This window comes from Brachycentrus maculatus, unplaced genomic scaffold (genome assembly GCF_059751285.1).
Source record: "Brachycentrus maculatus isolate JH-2025_06_01 unplaced genomic scaffold, ASM5975128v1 h1tg000269l, whole genome shotgun sequence".
NCBI classification, from domain to species: domain Eukaryota; kingdom Metazoa; phylum Arthropoda; class Insecta; order Trichoptera; family Brachycentridae; genus Brachycentrus; species Brachycentrus maculatus.
This window is the reverse complement of record NW_028281020.1, coordinates 2198338-2225916: the sequence shown is the minus strand read 5'-3', so window position 1 is coordinate 2225916 and position 27579 is coordinate 2198338. Positions and strand designations below refer to the sequence as shown.

General features: G+C 30.3%; 1 protein-coding gene across 1 annotated transcript in view; it reads right to left on the bottom strand.

Moving 5' to 3' along the window:
- Positions 1-14969, bottom strand: part of LOC148305585 (sodium-dependent nutrient amino acid transporter 1-like) — a 37281-nt gene extending 22312 nt beyond the window's left edge. The window contains exons 1-4 of the mRNA XM_088266451.1: positions 14868-14969; positions 12898-12990; positions 7323-7605; positions 1791-2004 (exon numbers count right to left, since the gene is read on the bottom strand). Of these exons, the coding sequence (XP_088122577.1) occupies positions 1791-2004; positions 7323-7605; positions 12898-12990; positions 14868-14969 (692 nt within the window). The remainder of the gene's footprint in view (positions 1-1790; positions 2005-7322; positions 7606-12897; positions 12991-14867) is intronic.
- Between the last annotated feature and the right edge of the window lie 12610 nt (positions 14970-27579).

Below are 27579 nucleotides of genomic sequence, written 5' to 3'. Positions count from 1 at the left end.
ATGGAGTGTGTGGAAGTTTTTGGTAAGGGAATGTAATTAATTATAAGTATTTAATGTTTTAGAATTTAATAAACCCTGATGATGACAAGGTTCTTGTCAATACCGGTAGGTTAAAGTGTACTAATAATAAAAAAGTGGTTAAAACAAAGTTATTTTATTTTATAAAGCTTATAAAATGTGCCACAAAGTATTTGCGATAAACACTCAAGAAAAAGTATGGGTTTTATAGAGTACACACAAAAAGTAAAACATGCTAATCGTTTCGTCGTTGGTTGATATAAAAATCGTATTAACCGTTTGAGTGATAAGCAATTTTAACCAAAGTGTTTTTTATTCATCAATTTGTCACCACAATCAATAAAATAAATTGAAATTATCCAATCTCTAATGTCAACCGCTAAAAACCGTGACACAAAAATCTAAAATTTGACCATCCTCAATATTGTAGTAGAATTACTAAGTCAAAAATTCGACTCTCAACACTTAAACTGTTAAACATAAAAAAATTATACATTTGTATAATTCACAATATTTTGAGTCTTTCAAACATTACAATGCTTAACTGTTACTTAGTATGTAAAGTAATCACTTTAACCAGCCAATAACAGATCTTAAGCCCTGAAAATGCTCGGTCTTTCATATCCTATTTCAATTAAATCATTTCTATTGAGATATCGATGAAAAAAATAAAAATGAGACCGATTCAATGCTACAATATATTTCAAATGGTAACTGGCAGAAGAAATGAAACAACAAATGAACAAAAAAAATATTACGATAACTTATTACATAACGGTATGGAATGATATTTTTATCCGCTATTGTATCCGTGTAAATATAGGCTTAGTCTACGATATTAACTTTATCGTAAAAATATTTTTTCAATGACGTATACGTATCAAACATGCAATTTTTTATAACGAAAATTTTACACTCGTACCTCTGTATTTTTTCATGATAAATCTATTTAATGGTTTAAACTTTGATTTTTTTTAAATCTCAGATATTTTGTATAATAATAAATGATATTCTTGATGATGGATTATGATAAATTTACTTTACGATAAACTTCTACAATCGTTATTCATCAATTCATCAAATACATATTTTTATTGATTTCTAATCAGAACGACTTTAAACACCTTTAAATGATATCAAATCGGATAGAAATACTGTTTAGTGGAATACTCTACAGAAATACAATAGTTGTATTAACCAAGTAAAACTTTGATTAGAAACAAAAATATTGGTAAAGTAGTACAAGAATAGTGACGCCAATAATTTCCGCAAAAAATCTAGTGGAGATACTTCGATTTGTAAACAAATATTTGGAGACATGAAATTCTGATATGCGGACCTTGGTATAATATGCATGTAAGAGCCTTCGGAAGACCTCAAAAAGGATGGTCCGACGATACAGCCGCTGCGGGGGGTAGAAATTGGCTTCAAGTAACAACAAATTGAAGAAAAAAAAAGGATATGGAATAGGCCTATTGGAGGCGATACTACCTAGCAGAAGAGTTCAGAAGGCTAAAGAAGAAGAGGAGATTTGAACGCTTTCACATTTTGATTAATTTTTTGTTTTTATTTTAAAGAAATAACCCGCAGAGCCTCTTGCGTTTAAAGACAGGTGAAATAGAGAAGGTAAATGAGAAAAATACATCACAAACACCCAGAATATTGAAAATAAATCTTTCTAGAATTAATTTAGCAGTTGTCGGGAATCGATCCCGTGACGCCAGTTTCGGAGTCGAGCGTCTACGTCAATTTATATTTCCGTTTCCACTCACTTAAAATAGAGTTCAGACGAGCTCTTGAGTCCCGACAAGTTGCCGACAGAGCCCGCGTCGCCGGACGGATAACAGTCGCTCCAGGAGGCGTCGCACACGGACCAGGGCAGCTCGGAAGAGAAGGACCCAAACATGTAGTATATGATGATGGCCATCAGCGATGCGTAGTACGTCATCACGGACAGCACCGCGAGCGTCTGCCCGGCACCGGTTCCTGCAAAGTGTGAAAATACATTAAACGTACTGTCAATTCACTTAAAATTTTAATTTTATTTGTATTTCTTAAAATCCATTGTGACACGTGTTTCAATGCATTTGCCATCGTTTACAACACCGTATACGGTGTTTTTTTTTAAATATATTTGTTAGTTGCGTAACAAATTTTTCTTTGCCTATTGTGCAACGATTTATAGCAAGGGTGCTTTAAATAATAAAATAAATTTTGTTTTACGGCCCGGTAGATAGTCTTATTTCTAAAATCCGGCCCGGCTACTGAAAATGTTGGCCACCCATGATTTATAACATATTTAGTTTATATCTCTTAGAAATGAAAGTGGATGTGCATACTGAACAATAAACGAATAAAGTTGTTCCTTAAAAAAACAATGCAATAGACACAATGAATTCAGTATCTTAGATCAATCAAGATCCGTCACATAGCTCACTAATTTGTCTTATTCGTCTTGTGTTTGAAAATAATGCGGAATGTATCGAAACACGTGTCACTATAGATTATAAGAAATAGTGATATTAAAAGTGGTAGGTGGTAATAGTGTCGGGTTGTGGTCCCGTAATTTACTGCCGCGGACTCGTGAGTCAGAATAATTGGCTTCGAACCCATCCTACCACAATTCGATACCTTTTTTTTTTAATAATGTGCCGCTTGGGCTCACAGAAATATTATGAAATTTTATAAGAAATATTATGTATCTTGTAAATTATGAAAACACAAATATTTCTCTTTTTAATAAAAATTACTTTGTCAAAGTGTTAATAGGGTATTCCGACGTTCCCACGACCTACAAATTCAACTTAAATATTCTGAACTGCTCAGACTTCCATTTTATCTTTTATGTTTTATTATTATGAAGTAGGATCAAAATTACAGCAATCGATATAAAAAATAATAAAAATACTGTTAATATATTTGGACTATAATTTTATGTGTATTCTGAACACTTATATAACAGCAAACCCAAAATCAAAAATCGTGAAATTCTAAAAAAACTCAAATATAACAAAAGAACGCGAATTTTGAATGGAAAATTATGTGAAAAAGAAAATTGTGAAAAAAAAACATCAGAAGAATTAGAGGAACGATTCCCTCGAAGTCTCTACCCATTTCAACTTTCGTTGTGTTTTTGTCAGAATTTGTATCTTTCAATCAATATGAAATGATAACATGTCGCTCACTCCTTTCAACAACGTCATATATCAAAAATCGTCAATTTTCAGTTGTGCATGTTTTCGGAATGCCCAGGAAATGTACTATATTCCAGCAAAAGCGGTATATTTTAAAAATATTTGCTAGAGGGCAGAAAGTTTTTACATTTTGAAGAAAGGGTATTGTAAAATTATTATTTTTTTAAATAAACATAATATATTTTAAATGGAGAAAAAAAATCAGGTTTTACCTAAAAAGATCTGTTGCATAGTAAATAGTTCAATAAGTCGCTTGATATTTATTTTTAATACATTTCATTATATTCTTAAACTTTAAAAACGATATCCTGAATAATCAAGTTCTTTGATTTATGACGTTTTTGAAAGAAGTAAGCGATATATCTATTATATGGTACCAGCTCGTTATAAAGATCATAATATTATAGTTAAAGATAAGAATTTAAGCCTGTGTTGTACACAAAGTGTACATGTGATGTATGAATTCTAGTCACAAAATGAGATTATTTTTTGTCTTAAAATTCTTATCCCATATAGATTACAAATTGCATCAGCAAGAATGATTTGAAATTTGTCCTTAATTGTTAAACATCTGAAATTAACACGATAAGAATATTATCTTTTTTTGATAATTAAATCTCTTATCGGCACCCACGCGAATAAATAAAAAAGAGATTAAATCTTGTCAGATAAATACGCATATTTGGTTTAATTTATTATTATCTTCACTTAAGGCTATACATCTTCATACGAAACTAGGACTACACCCTTTAATGAAAGAATAAAAAAAAACTTTATGTTTACCCGAAACTATTCAACATTGTTTAAATTTAATTTTACTTAGTAAATACTACTATTTCTTAAAATCCATTGTGAAAAGTGCTTTGATGCATTCCGCATCATTTTCAAGCCCCGTACGTGAAGCTAAGTCTAAATATTTTTTTTAAAGTTATGTCCGTGGTGTTGTGACCACATATAATTTTTGAAAATGATGCGGAATGCATCGAAACACGTCTCACAATGGATTTTAAGAAATATAGGAAAACTGAATTGAAAATTTATGACATGTGTGTAATGGGCGAATTATATTAATTATGTTTCAATTGCGACGTATTGTGTTATGTGACTATTCTAGATAACATACTTCATTTGATGAGGTATGTTTTTAAAAAATCTATTCTCGGATATAACGAGGAACGGTTATAACGAGCAAATTCAGTTGGTCCCTTCATACTCGTTATAATCGAGTTTGACTGTAGTTTATTATCAAGTGTAACTTAATTAAAAATGGATAGATATTATCAAGTGACTACGGAATCAATTTTTGAAAAAATAAGCTTCTCGAAGGTGAGTGAAAAAAAATATAAGCTGTTATAGATTTTACACGAGTGACAAACTCGTATTTCCATTTTTAATTCATTCACACCAAGTGAATATAACAGACTATAAAGTTAAAAAAAAAAGTTATATACAGGCCATATTAACTAATCTTGCAAGGCGAATATAACTAATAATAATAAAAAATATTTTACACTCGTTTGACTTAAGCGTCTCCGGTGACATTCAGAGCTTTTTCTTACGTCACCATAATCAAAAAAAATTAATAACGTCGTTAAAACAACATCCTTCATAAATAATATAAAAAATAATGTAAAAGTCACTGGTCATAAAAATGGAAAAAGGAGAATAATCTTTTTTTTTTAATTATATGACTTAATTTTTAATTTTCAAATAAGATAAGATGCATTTACAATGCGTTTACGTTATCACCAACCATAATGCCACATTATCCAAGGTAGCCAGAATAATGATCCATTGGTATGTAAGAAAACATGTCCGAGTCTAATTTATTCGAAGCACGCACGTCATCTATGCGATTATGTGCATCCGTTTTAATTGCATATGTTTATAAACGGCTATTTTTCATGGCTAAATCGTTATTATCTTGGCGTTTACTACCTCAATTATTAAAAAATTCCTTTAATTTGAGTATTGTGAGTAATTTGAGCTTCCCAAATCAATAAACCTTCCAATATTGCCGAATAGGTTAAGCTAATTTTTTATCTTCATAAAATTAATTACCTTTCTTTTTAGCACTTTTTTTATTAATACAATTCGACGTACCGGTTTCAATTATATTAATAAAAAAAGTGGTGAAAACAAAGTTAAATAATTTTATAAAGATATCATAAAATGTGCCACCAAGTATCTGCGGAAAACATTCAAGAAATAAGCTAATTTTCCTCGTTGTTAGGATATCCTTTGATCTTGGGTGGAAATTCGACATTGATATTGGTTACTGAAAGAAAATATGTCAGTTATGGCCAAAATTAGCTTTGGGAATCAAAACTAGTTTTCGGATCTATTAGTATTCAACGTATTACGTTACTTTCGCAGGTTTTTGATTTTATTTTCGAGCTAAAGATCATTGAAAGCTGTCCCACCGCCTAGACCCACCATTCATAGATCTGATACAGAAGCATTTAGGTTTTTTGACAGACCTTCTCTTGCAAAGCAATTTTTGTTTTTGTTTTATGAAGCATGTTGCGAAATTTATAGAATATATGAAACAAAATTGTATCCCAATTTTACTGTGAATTTACATTTCTTCTTCTTTTTTCTCAATCTTGTGGATTGGTCACCTTCGCCACTCCGGTCTTTTTTGCGAAACCTTCTTCAGCTCCTCATACGTCGAACAGACCATGTCCTCGAATAAGTCGCGAAGATATTCGCGGCGTGGGCGTCCTCTGGCATTTGTTTCCTCAATCGTCTACTCTATTAGCAGGAAACCCTCCTATCTCAACACGTGATCGATTCATTTACATTTAAAAGCTTTCAATATCCTTGTCAGTGCCAATTGAAATAAATACAAGTTTGTAAAACCACGAAAAAAAAATCTAGAAGTACCCCGGTGTAGGCAGTGAAAAGGATTAGTAGTTAGTAAGTTCAGTTAGTCAGCTAGATCCGATCTGACCTGACGTTGGCCGGTACACAGTCGCCTCCACAACGGCACGGCAAACCAGTGCTGACAAAATGCTCAGTCATCGCATTTCCCACTCGACCATTCAACCATTTCCGTTAAAGAGTGTCAAAAGAACAATAAGCCATATTGCAAGCGTGGCATATCTTAAGATAACCTAAAACCGTGGTAATAATAAAGATTTATGCTCAGATATGTTGAGCGCGTGTTGAAATAATAATAGGTACAGTATAATAATACAGACAGAACTGTCCGTATAAGTAATCATTTTACCTTCATGTAATTTACAAGCAAGATAACATTGTCTACTCAAATATTTGCATAATTATGCGGACAATTGTAAGGAATTTTGGGAGAAATTGCTTAATTAGTTATAATATTTCTCATTTATTATCATTCAACACCAATAATAAGCAACAAAAAACCTTGACATCTCAACATATATGAAGAAGAATATGGAAGTCTGGGTATTTACAGGGCTTATGACATCTCGTAGGCTGGTAGAGTGATCACATTACACGTGTGCAGCATTCACCATTCTACCCATTTCAAACACAATTTGAAAATCATGCGGAACGCATCGAAACACGGTCACAATAGATTTTAAGAAATAGTGGTGCATATCAAGTAAAACTTAAAATAAAATGTATATATTTTACCACTAAGTGACTACCAAATCAAAAAATGAAATAATTCATTACCTTTTATCGTCTGAAATCATGAGAGTAGAAATAAGTTTGCTTACGGTGTATCTTTACTTAACCCCGTATTATGTTAAATATGTTTTAACTTTGTATTTCGTTTATTTACTGTGTTTATTTTTACTACCCCAACTACGTTAATCATCTTAATTAACTATCCTTACTTTATAAGTTATACTGAATATTTGAACTTTGTAATATATTTTATACTAATTGGTTGCAGCCGTAAATAAAATAAACAAATTAAAAATACAACATTTTGAATGTATCCAAATACTGGTTTACAAATCCAGATTATCTCCAATCAGGAGGTACTTGGCAACCAAGCCTAAGATGGTCATAAGCCCTGTAAATGCCCAGATTCAACATTAATCTTCATCTATTTTGAGATGTCAAAAAGTAATATAATAAAAAATTAATTTAACAAAATATCAATTCAAATTATTTTACCTCTCAATGCCGGGCAGAAATCGTAGACCTTGACACTTCCCTTGCTGGAGAACTGTCCCAGGTACATTTCTAGAAAATACACCGGTTTTCCGACCAAGAAAAGGACGATGATGTAAGGGATGAGGAAAGCTCCACCGCCGTTGCTGTAGGCCGTGTAGGGGAAGCGCCATATGTTACCCAGGCCAATGGACATGGCGATGCATGACATCAGGAACTCAAGCCCACCTCCCCATTGATCTCTTTTGGGACCTTCTTCTTCAGGCTCACTTTCCGGGTCGCCAATCTAAAAAAACATTTTTAACCATTTGAATACAAAATCTGACATATCGTTCACTCCTTTCAACAACGTCATGTATCAAAAATCGTCAATTTTCAGTTGCGCATGTTTTCGGACTGCCCAGAAAATGTCCTATATCCCTGCAGAAGCGGCATATTTTTGACTTAATATTTACCCGCTACAGGGCAGAAAGTGTTGTTTCTGCAAATTATTATTTTTTTTTTTAATATAATTTTTTCCAAATGGAGAAAAAATATTCAGGTTTTACATAAAAAGATCTGTTCCACGGTAAAAAGTTCAAGAGGTAGCTTAATATTTATTTATAATACAGTTTTTTGATATATGACGTTGTTGAAAGGAGTGAACAATATGGTATATCGGCTTTCAGTACTCTAGCCAATCGGCATACCAGCCCTATATCTTGGTGGCTAAGAATAGTTTACATTCGCTTAAAAGCCGTGGTTTAATCCACGCCTCCGTCCGTGGGTAGTTCAAATTATAAAGATACTTTCGTGTGATATCTAAAAATTATTAAAGAAAACTTTTGGTAATGCATTATTTCTTATTAGTTTTACATTTTTTTTTGACGGCACTTGACTAAAGATGTCCCTGTAAAGATAGAACTTTGCTTTATATTAAAATATAAACTAAAATCAGTTTACATTCAAAACTTTACATCCCAGGCGTACTCTTTTACTGAGTTATTTTTTTCCGTTTTCTTGTCAATTAATCACACTTCTGATCTAAACGCCCGATAAAATACATGCGTTATAGTTATATGTACCACATTTATTAGTAAAACAATAAAAGTTATAATTTTATAAGACAATTTATTTTTATAACTCATTTTGTTGGTTGCATACATTAAGTAACTCTGTGTCATATCTCCGGCTGTAAAATAAAATGTCTCGCCGAATAACGAATTTAAAAATAAATTTCTTTTTGACAATGGTACAGAGTGTTTTTAAATTTTCTAATTTTTTTTAAAAATTATTTTTGTTGAAATCGCGGTATTTCTGGCATAGTAACCTTTTTTCTGGCATAGTAAAAGTTTTTAAAAGCCAAATGTTGATTGATAGTGGATAGAAATCAGTAGTTCTGATCATCTCAATTCCAAGTTCATTAGGTACAGATAACTTCAAGGTTATAAGTTCAAAACCACAGGGTGATTCGCGTAGTAATGCTACAACTCCTTCAAAAAACTTTCAAATTAACAAAAAAACACTGCGAAACATAGTGCTTGAATTCACTACGATTTCGCTAGAGACATCTATGGTGAGATGAAACAAGCTTATTTTTACTAAGCAAAATCCCTTCTTGTATTTTCATTTCAAATGAAAGAGTTTCTTTATTGAATTGGCGTTTCATTTGTAGAACTCCATTATAATTTATGTATTTATTTTTAAATCAAACACAGATTTTTTGAGTATACTAAGTTGTATTTTATTGACAAAAACACATAAAAAATTATATTGTGCCAATTGTTTCGCCTAGTTATGGCATTTAAAAGCTTCTTTCATCTCACCAAAGAAACACTTGTTGTGTTTATCTTCAAAATTCCTTTTTTTGTACGTATGCATAATCGCACATCATTAACAAATAAAATTTAATCAATTTCACGGATTATATTCGACATTAAAAATTAAAATTTTAAGAGAAAATATTTCTCAAACAAAACTATTTATCATACTTTCTTGATATAGGTCAATGTAATAGTATCATTTTTTATATTAGAAATCCGATATAATAAAATAATTATTATTAATATGTCAATTGAAATAAATTGTAGTGATATTTTGAGTGTTTTCATTTTATGGGTGGAACGATTATATTATCAGGGAAATTGATATATTTTTTTTTATTGCATACAAGATTAAAATTTACAAAATTTAGTGCTGTAATAAGGATATACGTAGATTAATCACCCTATAGATGTTATATAAAGACATGTGTGATTATATGCGTCTCGTTTTTATACGAAAGAAGATGACGACCTAGTAATTGGCTGGCTTGAGTGATCACTACTTGCGTAACGTTGTTACGCAAGTACCCATTATGAGACATCTAAAATGTTTTTTTTTAATATGGATATATGCACTGTTTTGGTCAGCATGCTCGGCTACCGTTCTGGAGGTCCCGGGTTCGATTCCCAGGGGGGTTTAATAAATATAAGTGATTTTTTCACTCTAATATTTATTCAATATTACACTGGACTGGTACCTGAAGTGGAGGGCTGATCACCTTTCCTTCATGTGTAATCGATCGAGATAACACTGCGTTTATATGAAGCAGTGCCCTATGCACCATTGGGGTGCGGTAAGGGTTTTATTTTTTTTTAAATATATGCACTGTTGTTGGATTCCTTTCGTATTTAAGTTGTAATTTTGAGAGATTTTACTTTGTCTCAAGTTGATACATATTTAAGATAAGTAGATATGTAAAAATGTCGATGAGGCTTAACATTTCTTATGGTATGTCATAAGGTTATTATTTAATTACCTCTATTTTCACTGTCCGCTTCCGCAGTGTAATGGTCAGCACGCTTGGCTACCGTACTAGAGGTCCTGAGTTCGATTCCCAGGAGGGGGGGTCAAAAAAATATAAGTGTTTTTTTACTCTAATATTTATTCAATATTACCCTGGACTAGTACCTGAAGCGGAGGGCTGATCACGTTTCCTTCATGTATTAATGATCAAGCTGATTTATATGATGCAGTGTTCTATGTACCATTGGGGTGCGGATAAGGGTTGGATGATGATCAAATGTCATTTAAATTCTCTCCTACTTTTGTGAGAGAATTAACGAGGAAATATAAAGAGAGGTTAATTCTACCTTTATTCCTCTAAAATAAGAAGTTTAATGATCAAGGTAACACTGCGTTAATATGATGCAGTGCCCTATGCACCATCGGGTGCGGATGAGGGTTTGAAGAAAATATGTCATCCGTAGGGTGATAATCCAATGTCTGATATAATAAATACTTATAACCTGCTTAAATAATTTCGACAAACAGCCAGTAGAGATTTTAGAGAAGACATTTGACTTCATTGTTCTCGTACAACGCACTTCTAAAAATGATAATGTATTTTGGTATCGCATATTAACGCAGAATGATTACCGTCTAGCCTCAACAGTAATTATCCATAAAATATAAGTTATCTTGACAAGATAAAAGCGTGTACATGATAAATGATTAATGGGTTTAATGTATTCAAAAATCATTACTGTTTAACCGTAAACAATGTCCTCAGCGTGCCTAAACAATTCAAAAGATAGTGGTATCTCCAATAAATCGATGGATTAGTCAGTTTTATTTCATGTTACCCAAAATTGATTTTTTTCCTGTTCGCTAGAACTAACTAAATCAGAGAGAATAGAACGCCATACCACTCTGTCATACCACACAAATCCGCACATTATTTAGACTCCTGACCCGGCCGCTTTCAAGTATTTGACATACCTGATCATCCCAGTATTCCTCAGTCATACTTTGGTACTTTGTCTAACTACATTCACCTGATATATCGCTCACTCCTTTCAACAACGGCATATATCAAAAATCGTCAATTTTCTGTTGTGCGTGTTTTCGGAATAACCAGAAAATGTTCTATATCCCAGCAAAATTGACATATTATTAACTTAATATTTACCCGCTACAGGGCAGAAAGTGTTGTTTTTGCATTTTTAAGAAAAGGTATTGTTTAATAAAAAAAATTTAATAAACTAAATATTTTTCAAATGGAGAAAAAACTTTCAGGTTTTACCTAAAAAGATCTGTTGCAAAGCAAAAAGTTCAATAAAAAGCTTGATATTTATTTTTAATACATTTTTTTTATATTCTTAAACTTTAAAGACGATCTCCTGAAAAATTAAGTTTTTGATATATGATGTTGTTGAAAGGAGTAAGCGATATTTGTTTCACCATTTTTTCCTCACTCATTCGTTCCACATAACTAAACCATCTCATTTAAACCATTTTTAAATTTTATCGATAATCGAGCCTTGCATTATTTCTATAACTAACATACTAATATATCATGATTTCGCAGTTTTAGAAATTGATATCTAAAATAGAATTGATCAGAAACAAAAGTTTCAATGGCAAAGTTGAAACAAATGCCTCATTGGTAGTACTCCATATTCTTTTAAAAATCCAGACAAAAACGATTAACTTATACACATATCGCTCACTCCTTTCAAGAACGTCATAAATCAAAAAACTTGATTTTTCAGGAGAACGTTTTTAAAGTTTAAAAATATAATAAAATGTATTAAAAATAAATATCAAGCCACTTATTGAACTTTTTACTGTGTAACAGATCTTTTTAGGTTAAACCTGAAGGATTTTTCTCCATTTGAAAAATATTTAGTATATTGAAAAAAATAATTAAACAATACCTTTTCTTCAAAATGTAAAAACAACACTTTCTTCCCTGTAGCGGGTAAATATTGAGTTAGAAATATGCCGCTTTTGCTGGGATATGGTACATTTTCTGGGCATTTCGAAAACATGCACAACTGAAAATCGGTGATTTTTTATTTATGACGTTGTTGAAAGGAGTGAGCGATTTGTAGATCCTGACATTTGTATCATACTAACAAAAAAATTAAATTCTAATTTTTTCTAGTAAAATACCATTGGTTATTCCATGTACATAAAAAACAAAACAAAAATAACCCGATTCGTTTTACGTAACAAAAAAATTTAACGAAAATAAGTAACGAATTTGACAACTCGATGATTTCTACATTATCTTTATGCTTCGTTTGTTTAAATAACACCAATTTGAAAAGTGCGTTTTGTTATATTGTTATTATTTACCTTTTTACGATTGTAGCGTAGTATAAAATAATAATAAAAATGTCGTTTTACTTCATGTAAATGTTAAAAAATACGATGTTTGCAGTAAAAAAATCAAAAATTTACGATACAATGACAGTGCAAAGCAAGTCGCATAAAAGGGTTTCATTTATTATTTACTGTTTTTCGTTACACTTACCAACATTTTCTTTTACACGTTTCCTTTCAGAAATGTTGTAGAAAATTTTATGTTAATATCTCAAAAAAGGATGACTATGAAGTTGATACTATTTGATGATAAAATAATATTTTTGTTACGAAATAATCCAGGGTTCTTTTATAATTAAAATTCTTCCAGAAACAAAACATACTGTCAAGAATATTTTTTATTTCTATATATCTAATAAAGCTGTCTATAAAAGCTAATCATTTTAACTTTAAATGTTGGAAAATCAAATACACTTTATTTTCATTATATTAAAATAAAAAATTTTACCTTAGTCGGCGTTGAAATTTTTCCATTTGATAATTCATTAATATCTAATTCTGCTATTGGAACAAACCCCCCGTTCAGCTCTCCATGGAGTTCCTAAAAAGAATAAATTAAAACTGAATTATTTTTACAATAAAAGAATCCTTCGAAAGGTAACAGAGAAAAATGAATGCTGAAAATCTTAAGGAGTAAAAGTTAAATCTAGAATTTCTCAACATAATTAGATCACGAAAAAAATTAACAGGCAGATTTTTATTAAAAACGTGAACTGTGAACCAATAAAACTTTCCGAGCGGATAATCTTAATTTGTTGAAAGTGTCATTTCTAGTGATCCTCGACTTATGAACATAATTGGCTCCGTGAAATGTTTGAATAAAATCAATTTAAAAAAAAAGAAACAAAAATAGGTTTCAAACAAAAATTTTCATGTGCTATTTCAACAACCAAAAAATATAATGTTTACAAACATATGTGGTATATATATATATATACACATATATATATATATATATATATATATATATATATATATATATATATATATATATATATATATATATATATATATATATATATATATATATATATATATATATATATATATATATATATATATATATATATATATATATATATATATATATATATATATATTTATATATAAATAAATATATATATTTATATATATATATATATATATATATATATGTATATATATATATATATATATATATATATATATATATATATATATATATATATATATATATATATATATATATATATATATATATATATATATGTATATATATTTAAATATATATATATTCCGCATTTCTTTTGCTATCTAATAATCTATGCAACGATTTAAAAATATTTCAATATCTCTGAAAATTACACAAAAATAATCTTTTATAGTTCCGCTCATAAAGAAAAGATATTATCACTAGATTTTTTAGCCATTTCATATTTATAATAATTATTTTTAAATATCTTCATTTTGATATCAAAAAAGATATATTAGATTGATCTCTATCAGAAAAGTACGGAAAAAATGTTTTATTTAAGAAATAATTTCTTTAAGAATGCTATTTCACAAATGACAAATATAATCCATCATATTGATAAAATTGAGTAGCTTATGACATGCGATTTTACATTAGTGCAAAGAAAGGAATACCAAAGACATATTTTAATTATAATTGAATGATGTATTGCTATCAGAAAGATAGGAATTTGAAAGATGTATTTCAATAAGAATAAAAGGTTTACAGGGTGTACTTAGGCTGTTATATGTTTTTACCTTTCACGAGGGTACCAACGTAGCCTTGACCACATGGTATACTTTGTTATTTTGATCTTATGACCTTGTAGTTGTGAACTTGACCTCATAACCTCAAAATTAAGATGATTCAGAAAACTTGATTTTTATCCACTATCAACTAGATTTTTTTATAGATTAGTGAACATGTAAATAAGCCTGAATAAGAACGCCCTAAAAGAAATCATTGTGAATGAAGTTTCTGATGTCGTATATCTCTATAATAATAATAATAAAACCTTTACCGCACCCCAATGGTGCATAGGGCACTGCTTCATATAAACGCAGTGTTATCGCGATCGATTACACATGAAGGAAATGTGATCAGCCCTCCACTTCAGGTACCAGTCCAGTGTAATATTGAATAAATATTAGAGTGAAAAAATCACTTATATTTATTAAACCCCCCTGGGAATCGAACCCGGGACCTCCAGAACGGTAGCCGAGCATGCTGACCATTACACTACGGAGGCGGAGGAGGCATCTCTATAGCTCCTGATAACATTTGGTATATTCTTCTTTTTGGTGTACAACACTAACTCATTATTCAAATGTTATTTGAGCTTACAATAGAAATATAAATTAATTTCAAAACACAAAAGTTAAAGTACAAATACATTTCATCAAGTGAATTTATGAATATTTTCTTACCTTCGTTAAAGAAGGACCCTTTCCATTTTTCAACTCATTCATATTTAAGTCCGCATCAGGAACAAACGCCCCGTTCACCTCCCCGTTGAGATCCTGTAACATGATAAAATAAAATATATTTTTATTCAAGAATTCATACCAAAAGAATGATAAAATGTGATTATACAACCAAAACTCTACATTAAAAAGTCCCAGAACAAATAAAATTGTATAAACACTGTATTTCTCGACATCCAAAAACTAAACCATCGGGAAGGCCTTGTAATGAGAGATTTGATGATTTTAAATCTCTTTTAGTGCATAGAAGAAAACACCTAACACCTTATGTTTGCCCGCAGTGTTGGAATGGGTTCATGGAGGAATCAAAGCTCGATGAAATGTAAATATTGGCAAAGCAAAAAGTAATCAAACTGGAAATGATCCAGTCCAAAAGAAAATAATGTGTCATGTCTAGGGAAAATCTTTCCCCGTTGGGCATATTAAAATACACTTATTAATCCACGGAGAGGGTAAATATCACTGTTTATACTGCGCCAAATTTTTCAAGCAGCCTTGTAATCTGAAATCACATATTAATTGGAATCACAAGAGAGAGAAAACGCACAAGTGCAGTTTTTGTGAAATGTCTTTTATGACATCCAGCGCTAAAAGTTCACACGTGAGAAAAATACACAAAAAAAATCATGTCTGTAACACTTGTGGGAAAAGATTTTTCTGTTCTTAAGGATTAAAGAAACACATGCTTTCTCACACTGGTGTTAAAAATTTCATTTGCGATCATTGTGAAAAAGCATATCATGGCAGAAATGGTTTAAACGTTCACCATAAATCAAACCATATCCAAAAAGTTTTCCTTTTTAATGTTATATGTTAACCAAATTATTCCATTGATAAAAAAATCGATAATGAAATGGTTTTTAGCATGTACTTACTGTTTTCTACTTTAAAAAAAAAAACGAAAAAACATTTATTTTTTTTATTCCTTACATATTAAACAATTTTACTTCGATCCCTGTAGCTATACTTTATTGAAATTTACCTTTGTGCGTCTGCATGATTTTGTGTAAGTTCTTCCATAATCCACATCCAATTTGTATATAAAACAAAACTTGAGTATTTTTGTCAAACTGCTATCCACTGAATGCACCATTTTACAACTGTGCATATGTGTAACTAAATAAAAAAATACATATTGTCTCTCTACCATTCAGTCCTTAGAATAATAGCTCTGATATTTATTATTGATTACACTCTCCTGATCTTTAAATGGCAATTATTTTACACATAAAACCAGAGGAGTCCAATTATCATCTCGATATATCGGCTACCCTCACAAAAATTGATGGAAAATGACGGCCCATTTTTTTTCTCGTGATCGTCGCTAAAAATATACCTTTTAATATATAATTCGATCGATCTTAATAAAATTACTTAGTATTTGCTTGTAACATCAGGTTTCTGAGTAAAATAGAAAAAGATAACATAAGCATAGATTTTATTCCGTTTGTAAAATATTAATATCAAAATCAACATTCAATATTTTATATTTTTTATGTAAATAAATATGTAATAAATTATAAGAAAATTTTCAAAAACTTCATAATTTAAAAATTGTGTGGTATTTTTTTTAAGTTTCAACAAAAATCGTTTTAAAGATTAATTTGTCAGAGCGTATTTTCGAATCAGGCGTTTCATATAACAAAATATGTCAATTTTTAAAAATTTAATTGTAAAACGATATTTTAGATTTTTAAGTTTTTTATATTTACTCTATTAAGATTTAGTTACAGTGGAGAAAATGTTTGATAATTTCCTGTTATAAAATTTAAAATATTTATTGTGACCGTGTCATAAACAATTACACACCCCTGCTCCACGCCAATCGAATTCAATTGATTGTATTGAAATGTTTGTAATGTGGTGTGGAAATTTCATCATCTTCCTTAGGTATTTTGTCGTGCCATCTATCATTATACTAACTACCTATATTGTAAATCATCGACAACTTCACAAACCGGTAAATATGACTAAATCCACTACTGTATTACCGGTTTATAATTTCGTTATTTACGGTAGTTTTGGCAAACTATTTTTATATATTTTAGTGTCTTATAAAGTTCTTTAAATAAATAGTATTCTAGAAAGTTGTACATATATTATATTCACGTGAATTGATCTTAAACTTCCAGCGCTGAGAAATTTCCCTTGAGCGGACCGTTGTAAATTTTACGTCATCAAGTTTTCTGTATGTAAATTGTGTTTTCTTTATATAAATGTAAGGGAATTGCTGTAAGATATTGCTCGAATAGCTCAGACTCGATGCTTGAAATTAAGTGGTTAGAGTGAAGGAAGCGTTTAAGTACATTAGTCGTAAATATTACGACGGCTGGAAGGTTAGCCTTTTTATTTAAATTTTACTTGGTTAATAATATGCTATTTCGAAAAAAGTGATATTTACCACATTTAACTTAAATTAAAAATGTCTAGATCAATGGTTCTTAACCTGGGTTTGATCGAACCCCAGGAGTTCGGTGAGTCTATTTCCCGGGTTTGGTGGAAGTCAAAACACACACCCGACTTATTGTACGATATTATGAAAAATTATAAGACGTACTACGTATTCATTTATCCAATAGATCTTGTAAATTATTTGAAAGGGTTATATCAAATACTATGAAAAATTACACGATGTACGATGTATTCATTTATCCAATAGATGTAGTATATTATTTGAAAGGGATATATCAAATATTATGAAAAATCACACGATGTACGATGTATTCATTTACCAATAGATGTAGTATATTATTTGAAAGGGATATATCAAATATTATGAAAAATTATACGATGTACGATATATTTATTTATCCAATAGATGCAGTATATTATTAGAAAGGGATATATCAAATATTATGAAAAATTATACGATGTACGATATATTCATTTATCCAATAGATCTAGTATATTATTTGAAAGGGATATATCAAATATTATGAAAAATTATACGATGTACGATATATTCATTTATCCAATAGATCAAGTATATTATTTGAAAGGAATGTATCAATCCAGCTATTTTTTTTACCAATTAAGGGTTCGGTAAACGCACATATAAAACTGGTGGGGTTCAGTATCTCCATCACCACAAAGTGACTGCCGAATAAATTTATGAAATTATTTTTCCAAAATTTAAGCACGAACAGATATGTAGTTTTATTTTGAAAAGTAATGTTTTGCAGATGAAGTAAATACATATGGTGGATTTAAAAAAAAACAATGCATTGAAAATTCGTACACTTTACAACTTTTTGATCTAAACTAATTGCTGGTATTCAGAATCGAAGCGTCAAAGTTAACATTGTTTTAGTTTTGTAACATTTGAGATGGCATTTCTCTTCAATTGATACTTTTTCGAATATTGTTATGGTAAACATTAATAAACATCAAGTCATTTCGGACAAATAAAGGAAGTTAGTTATTACATACTCAACAACTGACGTCACGATGTATCATAAGCGCGTCACACATTATGCCCACACAGTTATTGTACATACTACTGCAGTGAAAACCCCACTAAAACACGTCAAACAGTAATACGTCGATGCAATGAAAATGGGTTTTTTTCTTCAAAATTTCATTTATTTGTTAAAAATAAATCCGTACGTTTTCATACATATATCTTTCTTCTTTCTTTCATCATGTATACAAACATACATATATTAATATGTACCTATACATACATTTTTTGCGGAAACCCACCGATCACGTTATGTGCTTTGTCGGTAGAGTTCATTTTACATATTTTTATTTGTATTTCCTCTATTATTTTTTTACAAAATATACTTACAAAAAAGTATAAAAAGTAACTTGTGATACTGTTTTTTCATAATATGAAATGTTGATCGACTACGTATTACTTTATTGGCAACTAACTGACTAACCACCACGCCGCTTCCCTGCAGGGGTTGGCAGAAAGTCGAAATAGAATGCCGCACTACTCTGTCTTTACAAACATTATTCACCTCTTCCACATTCATACATACAAGGCAATTATTTCAACACCTAACCCAACCGCTTATTTCCTGATCATGCTGTTTTTTATCAAGTTTTAATCGGATTCCTCTGCTCTTTTTTCCAACTACATTCGCCTCATAAATTTGTTTTACAGTTCTTTCCTCACGCATTAGTTCTACATATCCAAACCACCTCAACACACCTTTCTTAATTTTATCGATAATGCTTTTCTAAGCTTTGCATTCTTCCCTTATTTCACTATTTGAACCTTAAATTTTGACTGCATTCATTCTACTTACGTCCATATATAGTATTGTTTTTTTTAATATAAAATCCTTGCAATGTATATAATTGTTTGTGATTCAAACTTTGATGCAACGTAATAATTGTGACAAAAATGAAGCTTGAAAATGACACATCCGTTTAGTGAAAAAAATAACTGAATTTTTAATTGAGTCTTGAGCAAACCGCAAAATTATGAAATCGATGGATAGGAAATTCCCTTACAGTATTTCAAATACATGATTATTTTCCGTGTATTACTCACATCTTAAAGTTGAAACCACATACTGTGTATTTTTCTACGAAAATTACCCTGCATATTTAATTAGTTACCGTGCATTCCGGATATTCACAAATAAAATGGTAAAACCTGTGATGAATATTTTTTATTTTTTTATTTATATTTTTTTAACCCTTATCCGCACCCTAATGGTGTATAGGGCACTGCTTCATATGTTTTACATATGAAGGAAAGGTGATCAGCCCCCCGCTTCAGGTACCAGTCCAGGGTATTATTAAATAAATATTAGAGTGAAAAAATCACTTTTATTTATTTGACTTCCCCTGGAAATCGAACCCGGGACCTCCAGAACGGTAGCCGAGCGTGCTGACCATAACACTACGGAGGCGGACAAGATATATTTTTATAGCCGTTAATTTCCCTATACAAGCAAATCGAATCTGATTACACACACGATTGATATGTAGAGAGAATGTAAAACTATTACTATTGCATAAATTTGCAAAGACAGAATGATGTGACATTATACGAAAATATGAAATGTTGACTTAATGATGCATATTATAAATTTTTCAACGTTCTACAAACTGGAAAAATACACTAAGTTGTTTGAAATGTCATATTTATGTGGTTATAATAGTTAATTCAATTATGCACTTTAACCTCAGCTCGTAAAGCATGTCTGTGCTGAAACCTTTAGTGCATGTTGGTCTTCGGGTCGACCAAAAATCGAATGTGTTATTATGAATGCGATATTTTGTGTAGTTGTGAGTGTATAAATGGTGCTATGGTGGTGAAGGATGGCATTGTTTGCATGCTGTGGTAGTGATGTCCTGACAAAGAGACGGGTACGTCTCGAAACCGGTAGACACAAAAATCTCGGTGAGTGGTTATATACTAATATTACTTACGTTTTTGTTTAAAAAAAAATAAGTAAAAGTGACTAACCACAGTAAATGCTTTAAAAATAAATAATATTGAGAATATAAAATACATATTAGGTACTTACATTAGGGTGAATCTCGATGAGTGTTTATACCATAAAATAAATATTACTTAAATTATGGTGAATCTCGATGAGTGTTTATACCATATAATTTATTACTCACATGACTTTCATTTTGTTAAAATGTCTGACCACGAATTTATTACTCGTATTAATATTTTTTCGAATGTTTCGTTTGTTCTTTTGAATCTGTTAAATAATGAAATACATCTTCTTTGATATTGTACGACATTATTATGTTCATATTAGCCATTCAACGTTCAATGTCAAATTACTTAAGCATTGTGAATACGTCAGTCTAAAATGATACTAAATGTATTTTTTGTTATTTTTTTTATGTGCTTAGAATGTCTGTAATCTTTTCTTTTCAAACTGGATGTAAAGGATATAGAATAAACAAGGACATTTTTTCATTAGCGTTATAAAGCCACTTATAAAGATACATATTTTAGAGGTCTGAAAATATTTATTATATCTAATTTTATAATATGTATATCTTTCCAAAGTAAATATTTCAAAGAAAAAAAATATGTTTATTAAAATACTAGTTGCGGTGCAATAAAGAACACTACATTAAAAACAACTTTTCTTCACAATTACTCCTTCTTTAAAGTAAAAATGTGCGCGTCATCACAATGGATCATTTTCAAACGGGAGGAATATCTAATTTAACATACTCAACCTATAAATGATTGTATTAGACACGTTTTGTATTTATAACAGCCGATTGAATCAATATTTTCATTCATCATTTTCTTTTGGAAAATTCGTCTTCGTAAATACGTTGTTTTCGTAAGTTGGTAATGAATGACGTCACAGAAACGATGGACTTAATTGTAACATTGCTGCATTATATGCGGCTATATTTTTTTATGTCTATGGTCCACCCTCCCCTCATAATTGTATAACACAAATGGTAGTGTAGTGGTAAACAAACAATCCACATTACTACTATTACAGCTCTATAAACCATAGACAATAAACTATACAACGTCATAAAACGTTCGATGTTGGAAATTTGATGACGTATGCGGACGCACGTTTATCGTTTTATTCAAATATCTAAAGTTTAAACCTTAATATCTACCTTAGTTCTCTACAGATTTCAATAAGAATGTTACTGATATTCTTATGATTTCTCATATCAATTTATTATTATTAATGACACATCGTGAAATTTATCCGTTGCCTTTAACTTTTGATGTAACCAAAACTCTATACAAAAATCAAACAGAAACGGATTTGACCGGTTATTACCCCCCAATATCTACCTTCACCAGTTAAAACAATCATATTATCTAGTAATTTACTGACGCACAACACTTACGTATAAAAAAAAAAACATGGCGCAAGCAGACCGGTTTAAACTTCAAAAAAATGTATAAGGTTTTAGTTATACAGTAAAAAAGAATACAAAATTTGTGAATATTAATAACTGATTACACTTAATTACATTTAAAATCACAATGTTCGACGAATCAAAATAGAAACTTATTTTTTATCTCTTTTTTCAATCGTTACATTTATTACATATAAATGAAACGATTGTAAAGAGATTATATTTCAACCTTTGAAAAATATAATGATCGTTTTAGAATATTTTAGTGTTTGGTTACAGTCGCGTAGTTAGTGTCGCGGACTCTGAATGAGAGTTTCTGAGTTCGAATCTGTATATTTGTTTACAACATTTTGAGTGTGTCCAAATACTTGTTCACAAATCTGGATTATCTCCAATTATGGGAGTTATTTTTCATATAATATTTTGTCATTTCATCAAAGATGAAGAAGAATATAGAAGTCTGGCATTTACGGGGCTGACGACCGTCATAGGCTGGTTTAGGTGATTACTTTACACACGTCTAACATTCACCAATTCTACCCATTATTGACAACCACACTACTCAAATTCTTGGAAGTTCTATATATTATATGAACGAATTTAGCACCTTGTTCTTGAATCACTAGAACTTCACTAGAGACATCTATTAGTGAAATGAAAAGAAGCTTTTTATTGAGCAGAAACATAAATGCCCAGACTTCCTTATTCTTTTTAATCTTTGATAAGATGTCAAAAAATGATATGTTTATTTGTTCACAACATTAATAAAAATACCCAGTAAATATATAAGCTACATAAAAATTAAAAATAAATCGTGTTTTCAGGCATTTTCCAGTAAGTAAAAATAAACTGAGGTACAGATCTTGGATACATCCAAATAATAATAAAAGGTTTCTCTGGCCTAGAAGACAAAACTGCCAAGATTCGTACGGTTTTTTTTTCAGTTTTCTTTAAGGAACTATTTTCGCACTTTGATGTCGATTTTGCAATATGAGCATCAAACAAACTCGACTAGTTATTAAATGCATATTTTTGCAAATTACGATGTTTTACCGTAATTAGAAATCAGGAAATACGTATTCGTGTGACCCTGGCTTATAATTAATAGTCATAGAATATCGCTGCAAAACCGGAAAATCCATAAATGCATTTAGCATTAACTCCTGATTGAAAACTGATGTGTAGTTGGGCAAGACACGTGTTTTGAAGGTCAGACGAAAGATGGATCAGATGAGTTTTAGAATGAAGCCCGTGAACAGATCACAGCACCCTGACCGATCTAAAACTCGATAGTCAGACGAAATTTAAAAACACCATGGCCCATATGATATCAGGACTGTCTAAGATATGTCTGTCTGGATTAAACTAACTAAATTGAGATGACCATGTTTACCACAGGTTCCCAGAGTGGACGAAGAAGAAAGAGGATGGGAAAAAGAAATAATAATGGTGAAAATAGTGAACAAAATATAAAACAATAGCTGTGATTAAAAAGTTACTCAAAACTTTGAAGGTCGATTTCTATATATACATATCGCTCACTCCTTTTAACAACGTCATATATCAAAAACCGTCCATTTTCAGTTGTGCATGAATGTTCAGAAAATGCACTACATCCCAGCAAAAGCGGCATATTTTTAACTCAATATTTACCCGCTACAGGGCAGAAAGTGTTATTTTTGCATTTTGAGGAAAAGGTATTGTATAACTATTTTTTGAAAAAAACTAAATATTTTTCAAATGAAGAAAAAACATTCAGGTTTTACCTAAAAAGATCTATTGCACAGTAAAAAGTTCAATAAGTGACTTAATATTTATATATTATTTCGAGAAATAAAAATACTTTGTGTTCTGATCCACTCACATTTTGATTTACCAACTAGTTTCGGCAACAACCTGTTGCCCTCTTCAGGGTTTCATTTATTACTAAATAATAAATGAAAGCCTGAAGAGGGCAACAGATTGTTGTCGAAACTAGTTGGTTAATAAAAATGTGAGTGGATCAGAACACAAAGTATTTTTATTTCTCGAAATAATATATCAATATGATCCACAAAGTTAATGCTTTCAATAATCTAAAAAAAGACTTGATATTTATTTGTAATACATTACATTTTATTTTTAAACTTTAAAAACGATCTCCTGAAAAATCAAGTTTTTTCTATAAATAACGCTGTTGAAAGGAGTTAGCGATATATTTTAGCTTCATTCGATCGATCGTAATTAATAAATATAAATGTTTTGTATTTAGAAGTAATAAATATGTATGCTTAATAGAATCCCTCGGTTACTGTTCACTTCAGATGAAATATTTTTGTTAATTGATTCGGCAGTCACTTTGCGGTAAAATCTATCCATTTTTAATTCTTGTTTTACTTAGTAAATACCACTTTTTCTTAAAATCTACTGCGACACGTGTTTCGATGCATTCTGCATCATTTTCAAACACCATATGTTAGTTCTTTCACCGCAAATTAACCGCGGTAGACTTTAAGAAATAGTGGTATTTACTAAGTAAAACATTAATTATAAAATAAATATTTTTGGGTTGCGGTTCTCTTTCTTACATTATGCAACGAAAAAGAGTAATCCTTACAATGATTAAATACGATATTCAATTCTTCATCTTCTTCTTAAAATTTGTGGAATGGTTCCTTTCTGAATAACACTTTTCAATCTCAACTGTCGCGATATGATAAAATTCGCAACCTCGCGAAAAAAAACATTATTTTTTTTAATATCATTATGTCAAAAGTGTTAAGAAAATTCATTCAACATTGTAAGAAAAAAAAACATTAGAATAAATAAAATCCTGAAAAGACCCTATTCTAATTGGCAAACATATCTAACACTTTCAACATCTCCTGTGCAATATCTTTATCTAATGAAGAGGTCTTAAGTAAATCTCTGTTTTACGTGATGGTCAATGTGAAGGTTCTAAATTATCTGTTCTTTATATTGGGGAAAAGAGAGGAGGTCGGATCGTCATCCCACCTGTTGCCATTCATCAATAGTTTTCTACTTTATTGACTCAATTAGTGGTCGAATTCCATTCGCCTCTCTTAGTTGAAGTGCTAGTTCAAAAAATCTATCACCTCACCTTTTTTAGTTCTTTCACCGCAATTGACATGTTCACGACCGCCTCCAAGTTCGTCGGTAGCTCTGTTGCAAAAACTGAGTACGTATTTGTATTTAATCTGTGTATGTATTTATATGTAACCTCAATGCGCTCCGAAGAGCAAGAGAAGGGAAATATTGTTGACTGATATCAAGGACCGGAAGGTGTCCTATCCGGGGCATCTGCTAAGAGGAGAGAAGTAGGAGCTATTGCACCTAATCATTAAAGGCAACATAGAGAGTCGACAAGGTGTGGCCAGAAGACAGATCTCCTGGCTCCGAAATATACGAGATTAATTTTTCATGTACTAAGAAACGCCTGAAAATATCATCTAAAATACAGCATTTGTCAACAAAAATTTGGGCACACTCAAAATATTAAGTATTTTTTTGTTCACTGTACATTTTTTCAAAATTATACTTTAAAAATTGTCAAAACCTCCAAAACTATTCAAATAATTATTTTCTAGGGATTTCTTTCTTTATAACATACAAACCTTACAAATATCTTTCTTGAAATTTTCATTTCATTCAAACCCTTATCCACACCCAATGGTGCAAAGGGCACTGCATCATATAAACGGAGTGTTATCTTGATCATTAACACATGAAGGAAAGGTGATCAGCCCTCCGATTCAGATACCAGTCCAGGGTAATATTAAATAAATATTAGAGTGAAAAAATCACTTAAATATATTTTACCCCCCCTGGGAATTGAACCTGGGACCTCCAGAACGGTAGCCGAGCATGCTGACTATTACACTACGGAGGCGGTCTTGAAATTTTAACATCCTCTTTATAATATGTTTAAAGATTAATTTCACTTTTAAGATTATTTACAAATGGTGAAATAAACTTAATTCCTATCCCCATTAATATTTCATAGGTCTTTTTATCACGAACATTGCTCGAATTCTTTGTCTAGTTCCCTGCGTATGCGAGATGGCCACTTTATGCTCTAAAGCTAGATAATCAGTTATCAAACTGGATGATAAATTTTGTCCTCGACTGTGCTCGTACGTTCACCTTTATAATTTGAATCGTGTGCACGTAATTGAGTGCACGATCATATTGTAATGTGTACATAAAAGTATTACATACGAATGTGCATATGAATGTGTAGTGATGATAATTTTCAAAATTATGTTTTAGCATCAAATAAACGTACTATTCAATAAAAATACGAGATTGAGTCGAATAATAAGAGTCGATTTCACATTTATACATTGAACAATGCGTCATATATTTTATTTAAATTCATTTCATTAATTGATTCGGCAGTCACATTTTGGTAAAATCTATCCATTTTAAATTAAATTTTACAAAATAAATACCTTTTTTATTAAAATTTATTGTGACACATGTTTCGATGCATTCCGAACTATTTTCAAACACGGTTTGTGAAGCTTATTCTTCAATGTCCCAAGGACCCAACTAAAAAGTTTAGAATTAGTTTCCCATATGATGCTGAATGCATTCAAATACGTGTCACAATAGATTTTAAGAAATTGTGGTACTAAGTAAAACTTAATTTCAAAATAAATTCATTTCATCAATAACTGATTACTCCTAATTGGAGATAATCCAGAGTTGTGAGCAAGTATTTGGATACACTCAAAATGCTACAAATAAATTTACCGCTAAATTATAAGGTAAAATAAATTGAATGTGTTTTTAAGCGATTTCAAGCGTTTCTCAATTATGTGTTTTTTATTTATGTTGATATGTCAAAAAAATAATGTTACTAATTGGAGATAATCTAGATTAATGAACAAGTATTTGGACATACTCAAAATAACAGATTACCCTATTTCATCATAAGGAATCATGCTTATTTTGAAATAAAATGTACAAGGATCTGTTTTTTTCAAATAAAATTCGCCTTGAAAACTTTTTCTCACGTTGCGAATCAGAATGCCATCTTTAATATTTCATTAACCTCGTAGCTTAGCAAATAATGGATTTGCTTACCTTGTCAGCCATTTGTATTCTTTGTAATCTGTGTTCAGTCACTAAGAAACTCCAGCCTCCTTAATAATCCCTAGAAGAATAAAGTTCTCTTGTTTTTGTCTGTCTTCATTTGCCCTTTGATTGGCAGGTAGGACGAACTCAGAGAGAATTCTGAAAAAAAAAACAGAAATCCGGTATAAGAATAGGAATCATTACACGGAGAGTTAGAACATTACTGTTCATCGGAATACACAAAAACGTAAGTCTAATAAGTAGTTATCTATAAGAAAACTACCCACACACACACACACACACACACACACACACACACACACACATATAAATGTATATATATATAAATATATATATATATATATATATATATATATATATATATATATATATATATATATATATATATATATATATATATATATATATATATATATATATATATATATATATATATATATATATATATATATATATATATATATATATATATATATATATATATATATATATATATATATATATATATATATATATATATATATATATATATATATATATATATATAAACATATAAATATGATTTCTTTTAGACATTTTTCTAATAAGGTTTCTAATAAGGTACGCTTCAACTAAAGAAACTCAAATTCATACTCAAATTCATCCAGGGTATTTAGACACAACACCATAGGCGTTGTGTCTAAATACCCTGGATGTAATAAAAAGTTTGTTAAATAATAATTATAATTAA